The sequence below is a fragment of the Rhynchophorus ferrugineus genome, unplaced genomic scaffold (genome assembly GCF_030347505.1).
Source record: "Rhynchophorus ferrugineus isolate W39M unplaced genomic scaffold, kcgeb_rfMv2 rfM10, whole genome shotgun sequence".
Taxonomy (NCBI): Eukaryota; Metazoa; Arthropoda; class Insecta; order Coleoptera; family Curculionidae; genus Rhynchophorus; species Rhynchophorus ferrugineus.
This window is the reverse complement of record NW_027472589.1, coordinates 28,098,986-28,120,662: the sequence shown is the minus strand read 5'-3', so window position 1 is coordinate 28,120,662 and position 21,677 is coordinate 28,098,986. Positions and strand designations below refer to the sequence as shown.

General features: G+C 36.1%; 2 protein-coding genes, 1 long non-coding RNA gene and 1 other non-coding gene across 7 annotated transcripts; 1 reads left to right on the top strand and 3 right to left on the bottom strand.

Annotated features, from left to right (window-relative positions):
* Positions 1–70: 70 nt before the first annotated feature.
* On the bottom strand, positions 71–9,592 carry LOC143203969 (uncharacterized). Of its 4 annotated transcripts, none has more exons than XM_076416333.1 (13): positions 9,289–9,592; positions 8,808–8,925; positions 8,568–8,746; positions 8,129–8,310; positions 7,216–7,365; positions 7,008–7,158; positions 5,252–5,369; positions 4,970–5,179; positions 4,698–4,910; positions 4,146–4,635; positions 3,724–4,088; positions 3,442–3,662; positions 71–570 (listed from the first exon to the last, which is right to left on the bottom strand). In XM_076416333.1, exons 1-13 carry the CDS (start codon positions 9,433–9,435, stop codon positions 403–405), a joined length of 2,712 nt encoding a protein of 903 aa, XP_076272448.1. In that variant the 5' UTR covers positions 9,436–9,592; the 3' UTR covers positions 71–402. The 4 variants fall into 4 exon arrangements, with proteins under 4 accessions (XP_076272448.1, XP_076272450.1, XP_076272449.1 ...); XM_076416335.1 differs by having other exon boundaries at positions 3,466–3,662; XM_076416334.1 differs by having other exon boundaries at positions 4,698–4,907.
* On the bottom strand, positions 1,524–2,034 carry LOC143203971 (uncharacterized). The gene is made up of 2 exons (XR_013007473.1): positions 1,932–2,034; positions 1,524–1,854 (listed from the first exon to the last, which is right to left on the bottom strand). It is a non-coding gene; the product is annotated as an uncharacterized LOC143203971 (long non-coding RNA).
* A 405-nt stretch (positions 9,593–9,997) lies between the features above and the next one.
* Positions 9,998–21,254, top strand: LOC143203970 (uncharacterized). The gene is made up of 8 exons (XM_076416337.1): positions 9,998–10,138; positions 10,573–10,793; positions 11,972–12,103; positions 12,347–12,520; positions 13,833–14,280; positions 17,308–17,534; positions 17,590–17,757; positions 20,954–21,254. Exons 2-8 carry the CDS (start codon positions 10,586–10,588, stop codon positions 21,112–21,114), a joined length of 1,518 nt encoding a protein of 505 aa, XP_076272452.1. The 5' UTR covers positions 9,998–10,138; positions 10,573–10,585; the 3' UTR covers positions 21,115–21,254.
* Positions 12,166–12,238, bottom strand: TRNAT-UGU (transfer RNA threonine (anticodon UGU)). Its single transcript has one exon. It is a non-coding gene; the product is annotated as a tRNA-Thr (tRNA).
* Positions 21,255–21,677: the final 423 nt, after the last annotated feature.

The window sequence follows — 21,677 nt, the reverse complement described above, 5'->3', positions numbered from 1 at the left end:
CGTCGATCCCATGCGTCTTACTTGCACTATCTAGGTGTTCCCAAAGGAAATAAAAGAAAGACATAAAAGCTATAGAACGAATATCATTATATTTAACAAGTTTTCTCACATCGATTATATAAAAGGTTCCAGACCACTTATACTGTTCTAAACTAAGTCCTAATTTTAAAACTGAATTAGTCAACTCTTAAACATTCTAAATACCGAGTACCACAAACTATACCACATAAATTTCGTATCACACTAGGTACTACACCGATAAAAATTTTATGCAGATTCTTATTTTAATTAACCTAAAGGAAATATACTCTATATATTGTATATATAGATAAGAAACGTAAATACTTGGAATCTGGATAGAAAAATATTTCATAACTATATAATGTGAATCATTGAGGTTTACTAAACCAGTTCAGATATTACTCTGTTCAAATCGTCGCTGTAGCGGTCCAATAAAGTAGCGTTCAGGTCAACATTCAAGAAACCCATCTCGACCAAGGCGTGCTGGTTGGCTTCGCGTAGGGTCTGAGGAGGTTGGTTACTCGCCCAACGGCCTGGAGCGGTAGGAGGCTGTGGAAGTTATATAGAAAAGATAAGAATTTGATGCAAAATATTTCCAACAAATCATGTTTGTAATTTTTTTTATAATCGGTTTTTATTCATGTCTATTTCACTTTCTTAACCCTTAATATTTTGGATAACCTGTTCTAACATTATAATGGTTTCTGTACTATACATTATAAGTATTCTTATTATAGTTTTATATATTCCTATTTTTATCTTTTTTGTTACAATACAATGCTTTCTTTTATCAATATTCCTCGAATTTGTGTTCTCCACTCTCAGTATTTGTTTCTTTATGTTAATGCTCAGTCTCAGTTTTTGTCGTATAATTAATTTTTCTATCTCTAACTATCTTGTTTCAGTAATTATGACAAGGACTGCAATTTTCAAGTTTTCCATTTCTAGTTGATTCTATTTACCTTTTTGTTAAATAGTTTAAACATGTGCAGAAAATAACATATGTAGAATGGCATATGTATTCATTTACTGTTTTATTCATTGTAAATTATGTACTGTCATCGGTAATATTCTATATACCATATTCAATAGACCAATTTCTCTATATTCCTGTATTGTTGCTAATTTCATTTTTATATATCATTAAAATCATTATTCATCATTCTTAAACATCCTCTTCTCTCCATATTGACTGCATATTTATTCGACCAGCTAATTTAAAGTTGCGACCCTTACTTATAAATTCATTTATTTTGCGTATCATACGTTCTTGCGTTCATCCATTTCTTTAAGTTGTACTAACACACATACATACCAATAATCTCGAAAGTTTTCGAGAAATTATACATAAAAAAACTAAACTATATAATAGAAAAAAGAAAAATTATTCCAGAACATCAGTTTGGCTTTCGCAATAAGCATGGGACTATAGAACAAGTGCATAGACTTGTAAACCAAATAAACGCTGACCTAAATGCCAAAAGATATTGTTCGGCTGCTTTTCTAGACATATCTCAGGCTTTTGACAAAGTATGGCATACGGGCTTGCAGGTTAAACTAAAGAAACTTCTCCCTCATCCGGACTATCAGCTACTAAAATCGTATCTCACTGACAGACATTTTATTGTAAATCAAGGCGATGAACATACCGAATTAAATCCCATATATTCAGGAGTTCCGCAAGGTAGTGTACTGGGTCCAGTACTGTATCTTCTGTATACGGCTGATCTGCCCACCACAAAAATAACTACTGTGGCAACATATGCAGACGATACAGCAATCTTAGCATCCCATGAAGATCCAGTCACAGCATCAATAAACCTACAAACCCACCTGGAGCAAATACAATTATGGTTGAAGACATGGCGCATTAAAGCCAATGAATCAAAATCCACGCATATAACGTTTACCCTGCGTAGAAGAACATGTCCACCAGTAAATATCAATCATCGTCAACTCCCCCAAGCAGACCATGTTAAATATCTTGGTATGCATTTAGATCGGCGCCTAACCTGGAAGAAGCACATACTCTCTAAACGGAAACAACTAGGACTAAAATTATATCAAATGTATTGGCTCATTGGGCGCAAATCCAAGTTATCATTAGATAACAAGGTATTGCTGTATGAGTCTATACTCAAGCCCATTTGGACATATGGAATTCAACTATGGGGTACCGCTAGCAAATCCAATATATCCATCATTCAACGGTTCCAAAATAAGGTGAAGTGATACAACGCGATATTCCTCTAGAACCTATAACGAGTGTAATCCAACGTGTTTGTGTGAAGTACTTCGAAAGAGTGTCAGCGCATCCCAATGTACTCGCTAATCAGCTAAATATGCGACGTGATAGTGAAGTGCGTAGACTAAAACGTTTAACACCATCTGATCTGATTACTGGACATATGTAGAGTTTAGAATAAGCATTAGAATAAGACTAATTAATTAAGATAATATTTTATACAGAAGATTGCTTAATGAAGTGATTTTCTACATGCCATGTATATATAATATAAACAGAAGAAATACTTATTGCCAATAGGGCAGATTGTGGACTCACGAAGAGTAATAATAAAAAAAAAAAAAAACACACATACATAAATGAAATAAAAGAACGAGTTACAGCTTAATAATTGAAATATTTTTAAATCACTATCTCAGTTGCGAAACTGCACAATGGCAAGAGGAAAATTACAAAAACATTCTGCAACACATGGTGTAAATGTTGCGATATCATTTCAGCTGACTAATATTCTTTGAACTCTTTTGTTTAATATATTATCAAAAACAAAAAGGTTAAAATGCATCAAGTGCGAGCTACGTTGGCGGTTCTCTTCAGGTCTGTTGTTAAAGCATGTACTATTTGACTCACATTTGAACAACCATTTTAGGATAGTTTATTATATAGTATAGGATAGTTAGATAGGTTTAGAATTGTAGAAATCCGTTAAGGCGTTAGTGAGAAACATATTAAGAATGTTATGTGAAAAATAAAGATCATAATAAAAATGAAAAATAGTTTTAAATTTAAAAAATAATAAAAACAAAGTGAAAAATAAACAGGTCCATAACATATTCAAGAGTCAATGTCATTTCATTAAGTCAGAGTCAAAATAAACCAAAACTTAAATTTGATGCTGTAACATTGCAAAGATATATATTTTGATGACGTACATCTCCCCTCCAACAAAACAAACGCCTGATAATTTCTCAGCATGTTCTCAAATTTAGTTTTCTTTGGTCTAATAACAGCTTTCCACTTTCAAGCCTTGAAATGATTTTCCAACTCGGGTTGTTTTGCTCTAATAATGATTTTGTTATTCTCGAAACGATTAAAACTAAAATAAATTTGGTCGCAAAAAATCAATTCTCCCTGCGTCATAATTTACCCTTGCTGAATTAATCAAATGTTCTTACTTGTGGTTTTATCATATTTATTACCGAACGAGCTGTGCTGATCGCGGATGAGGCAACGCTGACGGCTCCATTCACAAGAGCCTCTGGTAAAATGTGTACATCGTCCTGTCTAGACACGGGGAAAGCTTCACGAAGAAGGGGTCTCTCTTCCGGAGGAGTCTGCTGGAAATTGGGAACCGGATCCAGAGTTCGAACCGATTGTTCACATTGAGACACGAGAGCTATTTGAATTAAAAAAAAAGCATTCAGACCGTATCAAAAATAATGTAGGCCGGCTTCTACCTGGTTCAGGCTGGCTGATGACCACGGGAGGGCTAAGCTCCTCGTAACCGGGTCCATTTGGTGGAAAAACGAATAATCGCTGACCGTTATCAGAGTCGCTGAAACAAGTACCGCTCACGAATTGCTGAGGGTTTGTCTCCTCCGACATCTCGCTTCGTAAATCCGACTGGGAACCATAAGTGGCCTTTAAAGATACGAAATCGTTCGGTGATATTTGGAGAATCTGTTGTGGCTTGAAATTCGCCCCGTCCAAGACGTTGCCGCTAGTATCATCGGCCTGTTCTTCCTCCACCTTAATTGGTTTTTCTTCTTTTTCAGTCGACTTCACTTTTTTTTCGTCCGGTTTGTTCAATGCCTCGTTGGATCTATATTTGGTAAATTAACATAGGAAAGAGAAAGACGAGAGCCCACTGCAGACTTACCCAATTACAACACCTACGGATTTCTTTTCGCCAGGCTGTGTCTCCAGTGAAATCGCCGCGTCGATTACTTCGGACTTAAGAATGTTTTTCGGTACCAAGACCTTCTGTCCGTCGACGTGCACATAAATGTATCCTTCTTTCACTTGCTCGTCTTTCGGTACCGTAATTACCACCACACTATCCAAATCCTCGTCGCGTAGTTTGATGCTATTGCCGGACGAAGCGGAGGCGTTGTTGTTATCGTCGAAGCTGCCGCTTTGGGTTTCCTTCGGGGTGTGAGAAGCAGTCGATTTCAAACTGGCGGTTGAGGCCTTATCTAGATCTTGTGCGGACTGGCTAGGATCCTCCGGATTAGTTTCAGCGGATTTGTCGAGATCGTAAAGAGAAGCAATACGCGTCGCCTTAGGAACCAGAACAAATTCGTCTCTGAAACTGTTCTTGGACGATCCAGAGTCACCCAGCAAGCTAAAATTCTCGTCTTCGCTAGAATCTGTGGAATAAACACGCTCATAATGAATTCTGGACGAAATTATGATTGAACATTATACTAACTCGAATCGGAATCGCCGTTTTCATCGAAGTGTATTTTATGAACACTGTCGGAAACCTCGCGCAAAACCTCTCCCTCGGTCGGTTGGCCGGCTTCGGGGCGTTTGATTAGTTGCCCGTCCTGTGCTGTTTTAAAGAAAGTCGCCAAAGCCTCGGCAGAGGCAGCAGGGTCCTCCACGGCTGCGACCGGTCCGCGTAAGAAATCCTCAAATTCTGCTGCGACAAGCCATGATTTATGAGAACAACACGTAAACGAACAAGAAATAGTTTCATACCTTTCAACATGATTGCTTGGTCGGGGATGATGAGGCTTGAGTTTAGCAATGGTCGTGGTGGAGGTTCAACAGCGGCAGCGGTCGTTTCCAAAACTGAGCGATTACCTTTCAGATCAAAGGGATCCACGATTACCTGACAACCGAGCCAATGACCAAAACGAACCTGGTTATGCATAAATTGCCAGTAGCATTCATAAGTTCCACTCTCAGCTGAAACATAAGAAATATGAATTGAATAGTAAAAATCTTAATAGAACATAAGCTGGGTAATATTATATATACCTGGAATCTGGAATCTAACAGAAATGGTTCCTTTTTCACCTGGTTTCAATGGTGGTACACTCACCATCTTGGATTGTGGTACCAAAGATTTTGAACCCCATGTATAATATAGACTAGTCTGTGTCAACAAAAAACAAATTAAATGCATGAAAGATAAACAACGATTTTTAAATTGTAATGTTTTTCTTTAGAGAGCATTTTTTGTATCATTATTTGGCAAAACTACCTTTATAAGAGCAAATAAAAGCAACAGAAGCTGCAAGAAAAATTAATTCTATGATAACCACTAATTATATTGCATCATGATGATGATAACAACATGTATTTAGTATATTACCACATGATTTCACATTGGTCTTCACTGTATGTTGGTTCTTATATCATTTAAACGTGATTTTTCTTTCTCGCCACTTTAGATAAAATACATAAAACATTTAAAATAAACAGGCAATAGATTGGTCGAAGCCATTTCCGACATTTCGTTGGAAACCCTTTATCAGTTTCCCATATTATCCAATATCCAATCTACTGTATTTCTTAATTTTGTCTTAGGAAAATTTCAAGATCAGAAAAAAACTAAACCAGAATTAACTTTTAACTATAAATAGAAAATCCTCATTGCGATGAAGTTATCCCACATCCTGGAATCTTATCATTTTAAAACTTTCGACAAGAAGCTGTCACTTCCTGATTTTTCTTATGTAAGGTTAATATGTTGCGAATATTTTTGTAATATGCTATTTTGTCCATGTTACAAAATGAATAAAACGAGATACTTAACGGCGTAAAGCATTACAATCTAACAAATACTTCATGACAAGTTTACCATTAGATCAAGTAATGAGTTATTTTTGTTACCATAGGCATTAACTGAAAAAAATCGATACTTTCCATCATCCTATACAACTTTCCCATTTTTCTCATAGTAACCAACGGCACCATCTCGACAAAATTTTATATCATTTATGGAATGGAGTGTCGATTTATAGAAGTGACAATCACAAGGCGCACAGTCAAGTGTGTGCGTGACCAATCCTTATCTTGTAAAAAAATTACTGATTTTGCACCTTTTATACGTTCTTGTTAGTCTTTTCTGCATAGTTATTCATTCTAAATGTTCACTCATTGTTTACTCTTCCAAATGCAAATAATAAGTGAATTGTAACTGTGAATGTTCTCCATCAAATGCTAGTCTCACACTGTTCCTTATTCTAACCTTTTGTATACTTTACTTATTAGCGATATCAGAAAAATAAACTTTCAAACTATAAAACTAACCAAACCAAACCAAATTGAAATTATTAGAAAAAATTCCCCAAAAAGAAAAGTGATGATCTTTTATAAGATAGAAAAATATAATTAATTGTACTTCGGCACAAAAATAATATCAACAAAATATTGACAATAATAAATATCAAATCTCTGAGATACCACAAAGAAGCAAATTTACATTCCACTAAATGTTGATTAATTTTAAAAGTGTAATGAATCCATAACAGGTTAATAACATGTGGTAAACAAATGTTACCATCGTGAGCATCATAACATAAAATATTTTGGCTATTTTATATAAATAATTTCTGGTTCTCAAAACAAAGTCTACAGAATCATAGGGTTCAGCTAAAGAAAAGCAAACTAATTTATACAAAATCATTACCTTACACCAAACTCAATATTAAATATTTATTTTTCATACTAACAAACACCACAAACATTAAAAATGAAACATTTATATACAGTTTTGAGCAAATATTACCTTCTCATTCCAAGCGCCTTCACCACTATTCTGGACTTCCCACTGATGCAAGTATATCTCACCTCCTAACATGTGGGGCACAATTGTCTGGCTGTTAACGGGTTTCGCGTCCATTTTTGGTGCCTTGGTTTCTTCCTGCTTATCTCTGGATCTAAGATGATGAAAAGGTTTAGTACGAACGCATATTTGATGAGGGATAAGTTGAAACCTGCTCCTGCTGCTGGAATGACCAGCCTCGCTGTCGCTCGATTTTACAGCTGACTGAAGAGAGCTGCGTTTCTCACGGTACTTGGATGCCTTGCGTTCGAGTTTCTCCAGTTTGTAGTCTAATTTTATAGACTTCAACAAGTCTTTGGCTCTGAAAGAAAAGATATTCATAATAGACCGCACAAAAACTATTTTGGTTTTTGTAATATTCATTAATTCGTCAGTAATAAATTAAAAAGATGACATCAATTTAATAATTCATATCCTATAAGATAACGAAAATTTAATTTACAAACAGAAGAAATGCGAAGGACTATGAGAGCTCTGTTGACTCAGTCGTCACTATGGATGTGATGAATAAAAAATATCCACACTATAGATTTATTACTCTAATGACCAAAACAAAGTGTTTTTGTTCCTCAGAGTAGTAAATTTATAATATATATTTCATTAAAGAAGTATACAGGGTTTTCGATATCCCTAATCGTCACCGAGAGTGTTTCCTCAATATACTCAATCTCAACCTAACTATAAAAATAAATTCATTTCTATAAATTCATTATCTTAATTTTATTAAATAAATTCAATGTAATTGTAATTGTTGCTTATTGTCATCTTCCCAAATCAGGACCTAGACAAAAGAGCCTTCTTATAATAAATAAACTTTATTCTCAATGGTACTGGTATATTAATTATAGTAATGTTTATATTAATTAATGAAGTTTGGTATTATTTCAGATAAATAATTATGGTAAAAAAATTATAATCACTCATAAAAATATTACATCAAATCATATAAAAATAACAACTATCACAAATATTTATGACAAATACTGATAATAGACTTAATCTTATCAGCAATTCAAGAATGTATTCTGCTTTGTTTACCGACTTAAGGACACAAAGATACTTACTCAGAAGAATTCTCCGGAGCATGGCAGGATCCTTTCCTAATCCTCTTATCAGGTTTGCATTTTCTGGAATAGTGGTGAAAATGCGGCGGCGGCGTAGGCAACTGAGGCTTCAAATTGGCAAAGGCCGTCGAAATGACACTGGTCAAAGCAGCGGTGATGTCCTCCGTTATTTCTTTCTTCAGCTGCAATGTTTTTTTAACGACTTTTAATGGACGCAAATTGGTGATATTGTAGCGTTTATTCTGCATTTTATCTCAGTTCACAAAAAAAATACTAAATGAATAAGCTGATGGAAATAAAACCAACTTTATACTTGTTCTAAAAATACAATTCCCATTGTCTCAGTTTAATTTGAAATTTAATGTTACTCATTAAGCTTAACATTATTTTGCAACAGTAATTTGCTATTACGCAATGTTTCATACGAACGAAATGTTACCTGCGAAATGCTGCTCAGGAACCATTCTGGTGCTGACTCCAAATTACAGCAAACTGTAGAGATGGAGTTCAAAGTATCAAATTGAGTCTCCGCGTCGCTGGAATGACGATTTTTGCCATGGGAACGATCCGAAATCCTCTCCAGCAATAAATTAATGACTTCTCCATTTCTTGACTTAGCTGGATATGCATAACAAATATTTCTCAATGTTATTCAAGTGAAAAATATTAAAATACTCACCTCTGAAGGCATATAATGCCAGTTGAAAATCAATTTGGGATTGAATAGGGTGTTCCTTCCCACTGTCCGAAAGGTATGAAACTTTAACATCATTGCCCGAGGCTCCGGAATTCTTCAGCTAAAAATATGGAAAAATAAGGAAAAACACGGAACAAAGACAAACTTTGGTGATTCCCCTAGATTTTATTGCCATCGCCATTTTTTGCATGATTTAACTTGCTATCGCTAATTAACACAACAGAGACGGGCCATTAAGTGTTTAATACGTATTTTAAATATATTTGTCTATAAACGTATAGATAATAATCGCAAAGAATGTCCTGCAAAAATTTTTATGCTATATCAAAATGGCCGAATGAACGTACAAAACCTAGTAAAATATTGTCAAGATTTACTCGTATTAACGACGATGATTCAACGTAAAATGTGTATGACGACAATTTACTTAACACAGAAAGAAGATCACAACAAATGTACTTACCAAATAGGTTTTAAAAACCTCAAAATTCAATGTAGTTGTAGGAGTATCGTAGATGACGATAACGGACGTTTGTTCGCCTTCCCTTTTGGACCTGTTTTTCCAGTTGACATTGTAGGCAATCTCCAACTCTTTCTTTTTAGAATTCATGTTTGATAGTCTGGAATTGAATCAAAGACACACAGAACAAATAGGTAACTAACCACCCGACGAGAGGAGAAAATGTTTTTATTTTGATCCCCTGACTGATTATTAAAACCAAAGTGACACATACAACCAATGAAACCTTTTATAATAATGCGCGTGCGTTCAAGAAATTACGCAGCTGATTTTATTGTATCAAAAATATCACTGTATGATAAGTTGCCTATACTTTGTTTATCTACTTAACATTACTGTGTTTACAAATTATAATATAGGATATCAATAAATTGGGGATATTACTGAACAAGAACACACAATATGATAGGTCAAAAATCAATAGGAATAATAATCTCAATATGATTACACATTATTAATATATCGTTTAACAAAAATGTTCTTTAAATAATGTTGATTTATAATGGTTTGTATTATATATAGGCCCGATTAAAAAACTCTGCATTCTCTAATAAACCCAAATAAAGTCGCCATTTAAAAAGTCGATAAACTTTATCGCTCTAAAGCGCATGATTTCTATAAATGAAAAAGATGCTGTGCACCGAAAGATATTTTCATCTCGGAAAATAATAGCGCATAATTATGGATATTTACAGCTGTTGCTCCAATCTCGTGTAGAAATCAACATGTAGATGATAGGCCCGAATAAATAAAACCGAACGATAACCGGGACAGATCGTTCTATGCGAAGGGGGTGAGTAATTTTTTGGCCCAAGAGGGGATCAATCACTATAGTAAATAAACAAATCTACGGCACGGACGTTATCAAATCAATTAGAAAATTGACATGAAGGAGAAAAACAACTGCATATCGGGAAAAATTAAATGTCCAAGTTTACAAGAGACAAAATACAGGTTTATTCAAAGATCGAGAGGAAGAAGATGAATCTATTGAAATAAAATCCCATATCGTGTAGAATAAAATGTTAAAGCATACATTAAGTAATGAGTAGAATTTAAAAATTAATACAGGAAGGAAGAAAAAAGTAATTTGTAGTGTTAAAACAGTTGTATATCGGGTATAGTTAAATTTCAAAGTTTATAACTAAAGTGATGTTTCGATGTTTTTCGATTTCCTTCGGACCGGGTTTAAGGTGTGAAGGCGATGAAGATGTTTGTGTGTTTTAGTGGAGTTTGAAAAATGAGCGTTACCAATAGAGGAGCTTTGGTGGGATGGACACGGGGAGGAACGTCTGAGGTGGTTCGGAGGGCACATCCGGCTTCCGGTGCTCAATGGAACGTCCAAGTCGTGAGAGGAAAAGTAAATGGTAAATGCTTGTGGAACGCCTGCAAGGCGTTAAGCTTAGGACTGCTTCTTATGGTATTGGGAGCTGCGATGGCAACAATTGGTATGCAACATTAAATGCGAGAGAGAAAACTAAATTTCGATTTTAAACTAAACAAAAATTAGTTTACAATTTTAGTAGTTAATATTATTCGTCAAAAAGTAATCCAGCTTTTTTAAAATTATATTCAATGCAAGGTCGCATATCTTTGGTAATAATTATCCAATGAAGCCATACTATAAGACATCTAGATACACAGCTGGCGTTACTTTTTATTCAGTTTGAAGTTATTGCGATTTTAAGGTGGAGACTACAGGTCAGTCTCGTCATATGTTGCTTGTTTTACCTCAGAAAAGGGAAAAATGCTGCGCAGGCTCTTCTTGTCTATGATGCTTATGGTAAGGAGTGTTTAAGTGTCAAAACTAGTTTTCTCATGTTGGTTCCTGAAATGTCCGAATATCCAAGGTGGATCGATATATTTTATCTGTCCCGCTGCGGATAAAAATATCAAAATATATAGAACTGTTTGGAGTCGTTTACAGGAGACTTATCCAAAAGAAGCTTAATGCTTGGGTTCCGCATCAATTAACATTGAAAAATTGAAATAGACAGAATTTTTAATTGTAAATCTGTGCTGTCAGAAAGATATTGTTCATTGTCAGTTACTCGAACAGTGAACTGAAACCAAATCAGCAATTCGACTATATGTCAAAAATATGTTTCTGCATCAGTAATCACTCCATCTTTACCAAGAGGATCAACCTCAGGATTAGAGATAATAAGATGTACGTTCGATATGTATAAACCTTCATTTTGATATTCAACGTCACAAAAATATTTTTTTCCGAATCAACAGAAGAAAACAAAGCACAGCGTCTTACAGTTGTTAGTCATTTAAGTTAAGTATTAATTAAACTCATTCATTAGCCGAATTGTTAGGCAGAAAGAAATATTGATTGATTAAAACTGTAGCAAGCATAGGTAGTGGGTGGAAACATTCACATTGCCCGATGATATACAAGCCTCCTTGTCCTGTGTTCTCATCGTCCCTTTAAACTTAAAATTGTAATATCAGTTAAGGAATATCAAGCCGTTGTAGAAGAATATTTGGTCCAATAAAGTTATCTTGTAATAGGAATAAACTAAAAAGCGTGGATTACTTTTCCCCTTACGTTTTTTTAATTATTAACAATTATTTCGAGGAAGTCGCATGAACATAGGTTAAACGTTCGCATTTTCAGGATACTACGCTGACCAATTATCAGTTGCTCAAGAAATCAGGGGTAATCACACGGTAGCTGTGAAAAACGAATCCAGAGGCTTTCACTTGAACAACCTCTCCTACGCTGGCCCGATCGTGATGGGAGTCGGTGGTAAGTAGAAGTTTTAAAAATTAACCACCGAATGACGGACGAAAAAAAATAAAAAAGGCAGTTGCCCCCAGTGAGAATTGAACTCACGACCCCTGGTTTACAAGACCAGTGCTCTAACCCCTGAGCTATGAAGGCTTGTGTAACCCTTGTTCGGCATATGGTATAACAACGGTCCCTATAATTTTCGCTTTTGTTCCTAGCGTTTTCGGAACTTACATCCGACGGATATATGGTATTTTACAGGATTTATCGTGGTGGCCGCGTGTGTGATGACGTTTGAGGCGCGCGATTCCGCCGCCAAGGTGGTACCGGCTCGTTTCAAGATGAGTACCACCGGTCCACCGTCCGGTATGTATCCTCACAATGTTACGAGATCGGGTCATGGCTCACTGAGGACGTCCGCATCACAAACTGCCGGTAAGGTTGGATTTAGTGGATATTCTAAGAAGTAATCCACGTTATTTACACGATGTACATCACTCAATTAAAATGTTTCCAATTGAAAAATAATGTTTTTACTATTTTTTTTTTAAATTTTAGTTTTATTCAGTACTAGCGACCCGTCCCGGCTTCGCACGGGTGCAATGCTGATACTAAATTAAATACACTACAGAAAAAATATGAACGTTGTATCTAAAAACATAGCGGCCCGCTCCGACTTTGCACGGGCATAAAATATATATGCCTATGTCACTCAATGAAAACATGATTAAAATCGATCCAGTATTTTTGGTTCATTCATTACTGCCCTTGGCCTGCACGCATTAAATTTGGAGTAAAACAATTCCTCTTCCCCTATAATTACTATGAAGATTTCCTGCTATCTTTGGAATATCTAAATTCATACAATTTTTATTACATTACACATTTTTAAACGCAAGTTTTAAATTTGTAATATCTCCGAAAATATTTGTTTAATTTACATGCTGTAAGGAACCATATTGATCTATATTAATTGCACACTGTATTTAAGGTACTTAATTCGATAAGGATTAATGCCGTATTGCTTAAAATAGCTTCGTAAATAAGCCATTTTCTCACGTAAAAAGTAAACAATAAAAATGGTTAATGTGGGTTATCCCTAAAAGATAAACATATACCATCGCGGACTTTTTTGTAGACCTTTTTATGGTGTACAATACTGTAGTACATTAATTTGATCTAACTCGTAGGGTCAGGCAGCGTTTTTGCTAATTGCTAAATAAGCCTAAAAAATAGGTTAATTTACGACATCACGTTAGAAACCTCTAAAATTAGCAATGTTGCCTTAGTATATTATGCATGTATTATACATATAAACCTTCCTCTTGAATCACTCTATCTATTGAAAAAAACCGCATCAAAATCCGTTGCGTAGTTTTAAAGATTTAAGCGCACATAGGGATATAGGGACAGAAAAGGCGACTTTGTTTTATACTATGTAGTGATTTAACATTTTTAGTAACAATACATTTCCGAACGCACTGTTGCTTTTACTATTTTCGTCGCAATTGTTCAATAATTTCTTACCATGCAAACCTTCCCTGAGCTTCCACAAATACTTCAAAACCAGAATTAGCCAAATCCTTCTAGCCATTCTCGAGTTTTAGGGGGACTAACGAATAGCAATTCATTCGTACTAATTATCGTTACTTTTTTAACAGAATACAATCAAAAACGTGGATTACTTTTTCACTGACCCAATATTGTCGACGCATAAACAATTTTGACTTAGAATTGATATAATCAGGAACCATGACCAGCTCGCATCACGGACACCACGGCAGTCTGCACGGGGCACACCACATGGAACACCACAGGCATCACCACCACGCGCCGGACCGCCACGCGCTCACCCAGTCGTTCGTCCAGTTCTCCCGCGGCCTGGCCCTCGATTCGAAGAAGCTCGGTCACCGGAAGGACCTGCCTGGCGCCTCGCCCAGCGGTACCAGGAGCAATTCGCTGAAGGTCCCGCAGGGTTCGATAAATCGTAGTCCATCCGCGCCGGACCTGGTGCTCGACCAGAGTTCGTCGTCGTCGTGTAGTCGGGACGTGGTCCCTAGTCGTCTATCGCCGCACCTGGAGAAATCCGCCGCCCGACCAAGTTCGAGAAGGACCTTTGCCGCATGTGCTTTCCTAAATCCCGAGCTGCTGCACCGTCACGCCTTAAGCGTCGACGAGACGGCGGCGAATTATCGGTGAGTATCAAAAAACACCTTTTCTACCACATAATGCTGTAAATGTAATCTTTCTCCTCCCCGTCCTTGTTTCCCATATTCTCTTTAACGTGTCCTCCATGCATTATACATAACCCCGCCAACTGAGTTCAACCTTTTTATGTACTCTTTCAATAATTGAATATTAAGTTTTTTATTTCTTTACATCTCATATTGTAAGTCTTTGTCCATTCCTCTCTCTGTTCACTCTATCATTGCCAACATCTTCATGGTCAACATCAACATATGTTTTTTAGTTAGCCCTAACCCTAAAATATATTTGTATATGTGTATAGATCTGACAGTGGTCGGATCATTAGTTTGTGAATTATAGCATTTTGAGTGAAGCAATTTTTGTTATTGCGAAAAAAATGGATAAAAAAGAATTTTGCGTGTTCATAAAATATTACTTTTTGAAGAGAAAAAATACAGTTGAAGCAGAAACTTGGCTTGATGCCGAGTTTCTGGACACTGCCTCAGGAAAATCAACCATCAAGGATTGGTATGCTAAGTTTAGAGATGGTGAAATGAGCACCGAAGACGGTGAACGCCATGGACGTCCAAGAGGTTGTTACCGACAAAAACATTAAAAAAATCCACAAAATGATTTTGAATGACCGTCAATTGAAATTGAATGAATTAGCGGACATTCTAAATATATCAACTGAACGCGTACATCATATCATTCACGAATATTTGGGTATAAGAAAGCTCTGTGCAAAGTTGATGCCGCGCGAGCTCACTTTTGATCAAAAACAATGACGAGTTGATGATTCAGAGAAGTGTTTGAAGATGATCAAGCGTAATAAACCCAAAAGAGTTTTTGCATCGATGTGTGACAACGGATGAAACATGGAACCATGATTTCACTCCGTAGTCCAATCGACAGTCATCCGAGTGGACTGCACACGATGAACCAGCTCCAACGCTTGGGAAAACTCAACAGTCGGCTGGCAAGGTGATGGCGTCTGTATTTTGGGATGCGCATGGAATAATTTTCATTGACTACCTTGAAAAAGGAAGGACCATCAACAGCGATTATTACATAGCGTTATTGAGCCGTTTGAAGGACGAAATCGGCGAAAAACAGCCGCATTTGAAGGAAAAGAAAGTGCTGCTTGACCAAGACAATGTACCATGTCACAAGTCAGTTAAAACGATGGCAAAAATCCATGAATTGGACTTCAAATTGTTTCCTTATCCACCGTATTCTCCAAATCTGGCCCCCAGCGACTATTTCCTGAGTTCTCAGATCTCAAAAGAATGCTCGCTGGGAAGAAATGTTCGTCGAATAAAGAGGTGATCGCCAACACTGAGGCCTATTTTACAAAAATGGTATCGAAAAGTTGGAGGGCTATAATCAGTGTATCACCTTTGCAGGGAATTATGTTGAATAAAAAAAAACTAATTTTGTCAAAAAAATTTGTTTTACTATGGTAGGCCGGAGACTTTTCGATTGATCGTTTCACTTGAATTCGCAACACCCAATTGACGATATAGACCGTAAATAATTACAAAATGTCCTTCTTATGAGTTTTAGTTTAACAGAAGAACCATTAAGGACATACCTATGCTAACATAAAATATCAAGCTTAGAGAAAACCGCGTCATACAGGGAGACATCTTCAGACTTGTCATACCACCACCGTTTCCAAAAACTCCCCAAAAAGGTTTTCAATTTATTAATTTACAGAACCTTAATCACACCTGGGCCAGCTTCCTTAGAGAAGGACCTGAACGGCTAAGACGTCTCCTTTTTCAAAATGGATATAGCTTGAAGGATATAAATAAAAATATCCTCCAAATGAGCATTAAATCCAAATGCTCACCAAATCATCATCAAGGGGTAACTAGGGAGAGTTGCGTCCAGTTTCTTCAAGAAACAACAGACTGTATTGGTAGTGCGCTAAAGAAACACAACATGAAAGTTATATTTAAATCCGATAGACAAATATCTCAGAGGCTCCCAGACTAAGCTAAGGAATCCACTGAATTGTATAGGAATGTGCAAGGTTCGTTGTGAATTATGTTAGGAAAGTATAAATAGAAGAAATTAAGCTAAAGAAACCAGCACGTAGGAAAGCACACGTTTGACTGTTCCATCCAATCCATTTGAAATATTGAATTAAACATCACTTAGAACACAATATATTTGTCACTACTATGGTGGAGAAGAACTAACTGACTATAGAAGATATATAACAAAACTAAAACAGTGTTGTTGACTCTAAGAAAAAGAACCACAAAAATAACGCAATACACATTCAAATAGATCTTTAAACAGTATCAAAAATAGAACCTTAATAACCGTAGTACTAATAGTAGCATTACTAAGGCTCCCATTTAGTTTTTGATTTGGGGGTCCTTTTAAAAATTCAGTCTAAACATCATTCAAATTCAATTTAAAATTAGGATAAAAAAAAGACATAATAGACATTAGAACTCTAACAAAACTATAACAGTATTGTTCGCTATAAGAAAAAGATCAACAAAGATAAATAGAGCAAATAAGGGACCATAATAAAGCTAGTACTTATATCATCTCCTCTAGGAGTTGGTATGTCCTAGTAACTATATATATCAACAAGCCTCCAGAAGAATTTGTTAGTACTAGACCCACAGACAAAAACAATACTTCTTGGAATATGCTCATATCATATGAGGAATTATTCTGCGACTCTTTTTCCTATAACTCTTATTAAAATCTGTCTCTAAGGAATGTAAAACTGGATGAATATTAGAATAAAATTGAATTCTCAATATTATAGCCTCATTTAAACGGTTCAAAATTATTTTGAAATAAATTTTTAAGATAAAAAATCAGTTTGTTGCGGTGAGTAAACACTTATCAATATTATCTAGCATGGCTCATTTGTTTAAAATAGCATACGTAATATTATTATTAAAAGTCTTAAACCCGTAATTCACAGAAATATCGGCGGTACATAGGCAACCAAACAATCGCTAAATCCATTTAAAATCCAAATGTAACGCATTTTCAACTTACAGGAGCAACGATTCGCTGCAGCAGGGCTCGGGTTCGCAGGGATCCATGGCCATGGATCTGCACCTGGAGTCGGTGACCCTGAGGATACGGGACAAGCGCCGCAATCCGTTGAAGCGCCAACGAAAGGTTGAGGAGGACGAGCACAATCAGAACGGCGCCTCCAGGAGGAACTCACACTCGTGCTCGCCCAGACTACCAGCACAGTCCTGCCTAAGAGAGGGGGTCAACGGTATCTGGATTAATATGCGAGTCTTGTGACGGAGTTATTAACGATTACCTCGCAGGTGGTTCCGCTCAATATCTGCCTTCCCATTCGGTTCATCATATCTACAACCCGTCGAAGCGACGGAGTTCGAACGCCTCCGACTGTACGCACCGATCTAGGAGCCGTAAACGAGAACACAACAGTTGTCATCACGCCAGGGGTAGATTAGAACGGGCTATCAGTTCAGGTAACCTGAAGGTCCACGATAAAACAAGATAATATATAGATTTAGAGGTGGCTGACGCATAACCGGTGCAGCGCTGCAGAGGTCAAAAAAAACTAAAGAAGCTCTCAAAAAATAATTATGTAATCTCACTAAAATACTAAAAAAAATTTCTAATACTTACCAAAAAGCAAATCCCAGCATTCACGAGTTTTTGTAATATTTTTTTATTATTTATTTATTAGATTGTTACTAGTCGTTTCCGACTAAACTACAATTTGTCTTTATGATTACTTAAATCTATGTATATAAGTAGGAGGACCCATCGGCCCTATCTCAGTCTCTGGTGAAATAATATTTATACATGGCACTGCTGAATTTTTTAATATATGCACCTCACTACACAACACTACACAAGATCAGATGGTTTGATACTTTTGAGTCTGTATCCTTTTCTGGTGGTATCCAAAAGCTGCAATATTTCAATATTCTCGTGAGAATGCAGTCTTTCCTCATGCCTCCTTGCAATTTTCTTGATTTCTTGACTGACTGTGGGTATCTGAAGGTCTCGATGTAGGTAATCAATCCTATAGTATTTGGGTGCGCCCACAATACCTGTCAAGACTTTGTTCTGAAAAATGTGTATTTTATTTATGTAACTCTTTGAAGAACATCCGCATAATTGAACTCCGTATGTCCATATAGGTTTCAGTATTTGCTTATATAATAGCAATTTATTATGTACTGATAATTGTGATTTTCTTCCAATAAGCCAGTAGATTTTCCTATATTTCAATTCCAGTGCTTTTCTTTTCTTCTTTATATGTTCCTGCCAGCGAAGTTTTGCATCAAGATTCATTCCGAGATCATCAGCAAATGTAGCCATCGTAATATTCTCCATTTGTGGTATATCACAAGTGTAAGCATTGCTCCCAGTACACTTCCTTGTGCTACACCTGCTTTTGTAATAAATGATAAATAAAATGCAATGGAAATGGGAGACACGGAAGTAACGTAGATCAGTGGAATAACTTACCTTGATAGGCCACCAACTCACACTATCGCTATTATTTGTCTAGGCCACACGATCGTGCTCTGTGATCTCCTTCAAATAACCGTGTGACCCACTCCACTACCCCCGTGACGATCGATATTTTAAGAGTAGAATTTTCTGCATTTAATACAGCGCCGTATGACCCGTATGTAATATCAGTTATCTCAATCGAAATTTTACGCGGCTTTCGACCAGTTAATAAAAGCAATATTAAGAGCTGTGACTATGGAAGTGGAAGAAATTTTAAAATATTCCTACGAAGAAAAGTTGGAATTTAAAGGAAAATGTAGACCAATACCGGATATTATTATCGACAAATCAAGCGCAAGTAGTTAAACCCGTAAATTTAATAGAAAAAAAGCTTGTTTAAAAATGAATGGATTTGTCAACAACAGAAAAGCGTTGTCTCTTTTCCCTGCTTACTTTTTGGTGGCGATAAAGCTTGGACGGAAATAGGGGTCAACGATCTAAAGTACTTAAGTTTGAAAATAAAAAGACATGAGAACTCTAAAATTCATCTTCATAATTGTATGGAATTTGCATTACTAGAGTCAAGTGAGCACCTAAATAATGCTTCAGTATTTAAAGGCACCTCCAAAGAAATACAGAGCGATCTGTTACAGTGTATGCTTGAAGTTTGTCATGATCAAATAATTGGGGAAATTAATAATTCTTCATTTTCGGCATCACGGCGAACAAAACAACTGTGCCGTTGCGAAATTTCAATTGATAATTATTTTTGGATATGTTCGCGATGGTGAGTCAATTGAGCCCTTTTGGAACTACTTAATTCCTGAAAAATGTGATGCAGAAACACTTAGTAAAACAATTTTAAAAGTTACTTATGCGTTGTAGATAATGCAAAATTCACGCAACAAAGTGATCGCACAAAACTATGATAGAGTTAATTTTAAAAAAAGTATCCCATAGCTCACTATTTGTACTGTTATGCGCACCAATTAAATTTAACTACATCGTACGTCTATTTTATGGCTATCTATTTCTACAAGACATTCCAAGCTGTTTAATAATTCACTCCAACGAGTAGAAGTGCTGAACAAAATTGTGAACAGAAGGATCCTCCAGACACTCTAACTCGTTGTAACTTTAATATACAGACTATATTGGGTACGAAAATAGAAACCATCTCATTGATGAAATAGAAGAGCCAGCACCACAGTTTGTAGTGCAGCAGCCTCCATCTATCGTACATTAATTGATCCGATCTTCAATTTTTGGCTAACTTTTTATCCATCATGTGATGCCCCACGTAAATATCCTTTTTAACCAATTGCAGCAAAAAAAATAGAACCTTCTGGAGTAAGAGACGTTATCGATAATTTTGAACGCAGTATTATTCAAGTTCGAAATAACATCATTAATGACGAATCAGATATAATAAGCCATGAGCCACCAGAAAATAAACGTAACCGTCCAGGCAACAGTAAATTTGATCACCGCGTTTCTGCTTTATTTCTACTTTTCTTTTCGGAATACTTCAAAAAGTATTACGGTAAATTTCTCGAGGATAAACTCACTTCCGTACATTCATTTAATCCCGCACTTGATAAGGAAGGATTACAAACTGAACTGTCAGTTATTTATTCAAGAAATGATCGAGAATTGAACATCAGATGGTGCACTACTTCTAAAATTTTTAATATCAAACAATCTAGAAGACCCCTTGAAGGAGGCTAGACAATTATTAGAAATCGTGTTAAGAATCCCAAGACGACATCAGAGGCCGAAAGATGTTTCTCAACACTAAAGCGCATCAAAACGTTTCTTAGAAATTCAATGGCCGAAGATACCATCTATTGAAAAACAATCTCCGAAATAGACAAATTTAATGACAAAGTGATTACCAAATTTGCGAACTGAAAAGTAGGCAGGATGGACTTAATTAATAAAAAATAGGTAAGTTTTTTTCTGCAAAAATTACAAGATACCTTAACATTTCTATCAGGAGCCGCCACTGTATATTTTAGAATCATAAAACTTGTAAGCCATTTCGTACGATTTTTTAAAATACCTAATACCGTTCAATTGTACTTTTATTTGACGCTGTTTACAAAAAAAAACGATAGAGCCTACACTAAAAAGTGGATAACTTTTTCACGCATTATGTGTCACTTCACTTAACGATACCAAATTATTTTACCTTAGATTCCCGACTAACCGGCGTTGTGCCGAAATGTTATCACTCCTACGAGCCATCGAGGAACAATTCTACAGAACACGACACGGCCACCATATCGACTTCGGACAGCGATATCAGAAAGTCGCACCAAGTGATGGTGCATTTCTCACCAGCCGCCGAGGGCTAATTTAGAACGAGTTACGTGTATGTTGTGTGTGTCTAGGCTACACTCTGTAGAATCCATCCTTCCTCAGTCTTCATCATCTAGATTGTGATCACTGTGACGAACAAATCTGGAAAAAAATATCACGAATTACTTTTGCGCTATTCGGTTCGTTGACTATATTCGCCGGACATCAGGATATCACTCAAAGCCAACCTGACGTCCTAATACATTATATAATCGACAACCGAATGAATTGATACAGGGTAGTTTCCACGAACGCTCTGTATAAAATAAGATTCGTTCTGTAAGTAAAACTGCTCAAAAATTCTATTGAATGATGTCTTCTATACCAAAAAGACTCACGCAAAGCAATCTCTCTTATCAGACGTTTGTTCTCTCGGATAACACCTGGAGGTTGTTCTGAAAATATTCTAAACGTAAAAAAAAATGAAAATGAAATTTCTATTGTTGTACGACTTGTCTGGTCCTAAATGCAAATTATATTTAAAAATATATTGTGATTTTTTCGGTGTTTATATTATAAATTATATTTATATAGATCAGATTTTACATGTTTTAGACCA

Coding starts and splice junctions, on each gene's coding strand:
- LOC143203970 (XM_076416337.1), top strand. CDS start 10,586: ATGAGCGTTACCAATAGAGGAGCTTTGGTGGGATGGACACGGGGAGGA. Junction 12,104..12,346: donor GATCGTGATGGGAGTCGGTG/GTAAGTAGAAGT, acceptor GGTATTTTACAG/GATTTATCGTGGTGGCCGCG. Junction 12,521..13,832: donor GTCCGCATCACAAACTGCCG/GTAAGGTTGGAT, acceptor TGATATAATCAG/GAACCATGACCAGCTCGCAT.
- LOC143203969 (XM_076416333.1), bottom strand. CDS start 9,435: ATGAATTCTAAAAAGAAAGAGTTGGAGATTGCCTACAATGTCAACTGG. Junction 5,180..5,251: donor TGTTAGATTCCAGATTCCAG/GTATATATAATA, acceptor CTTATGTTTCAG/CTGAGAGTGGAACTTATGAA. Junction 3,663..3,723: donor CATCAGCCAGCCTGAACCAG/GTAGAAGCCGGC, acceptor TAATTCAAATAG/CTCTCGTGTCTCAATGTGAA.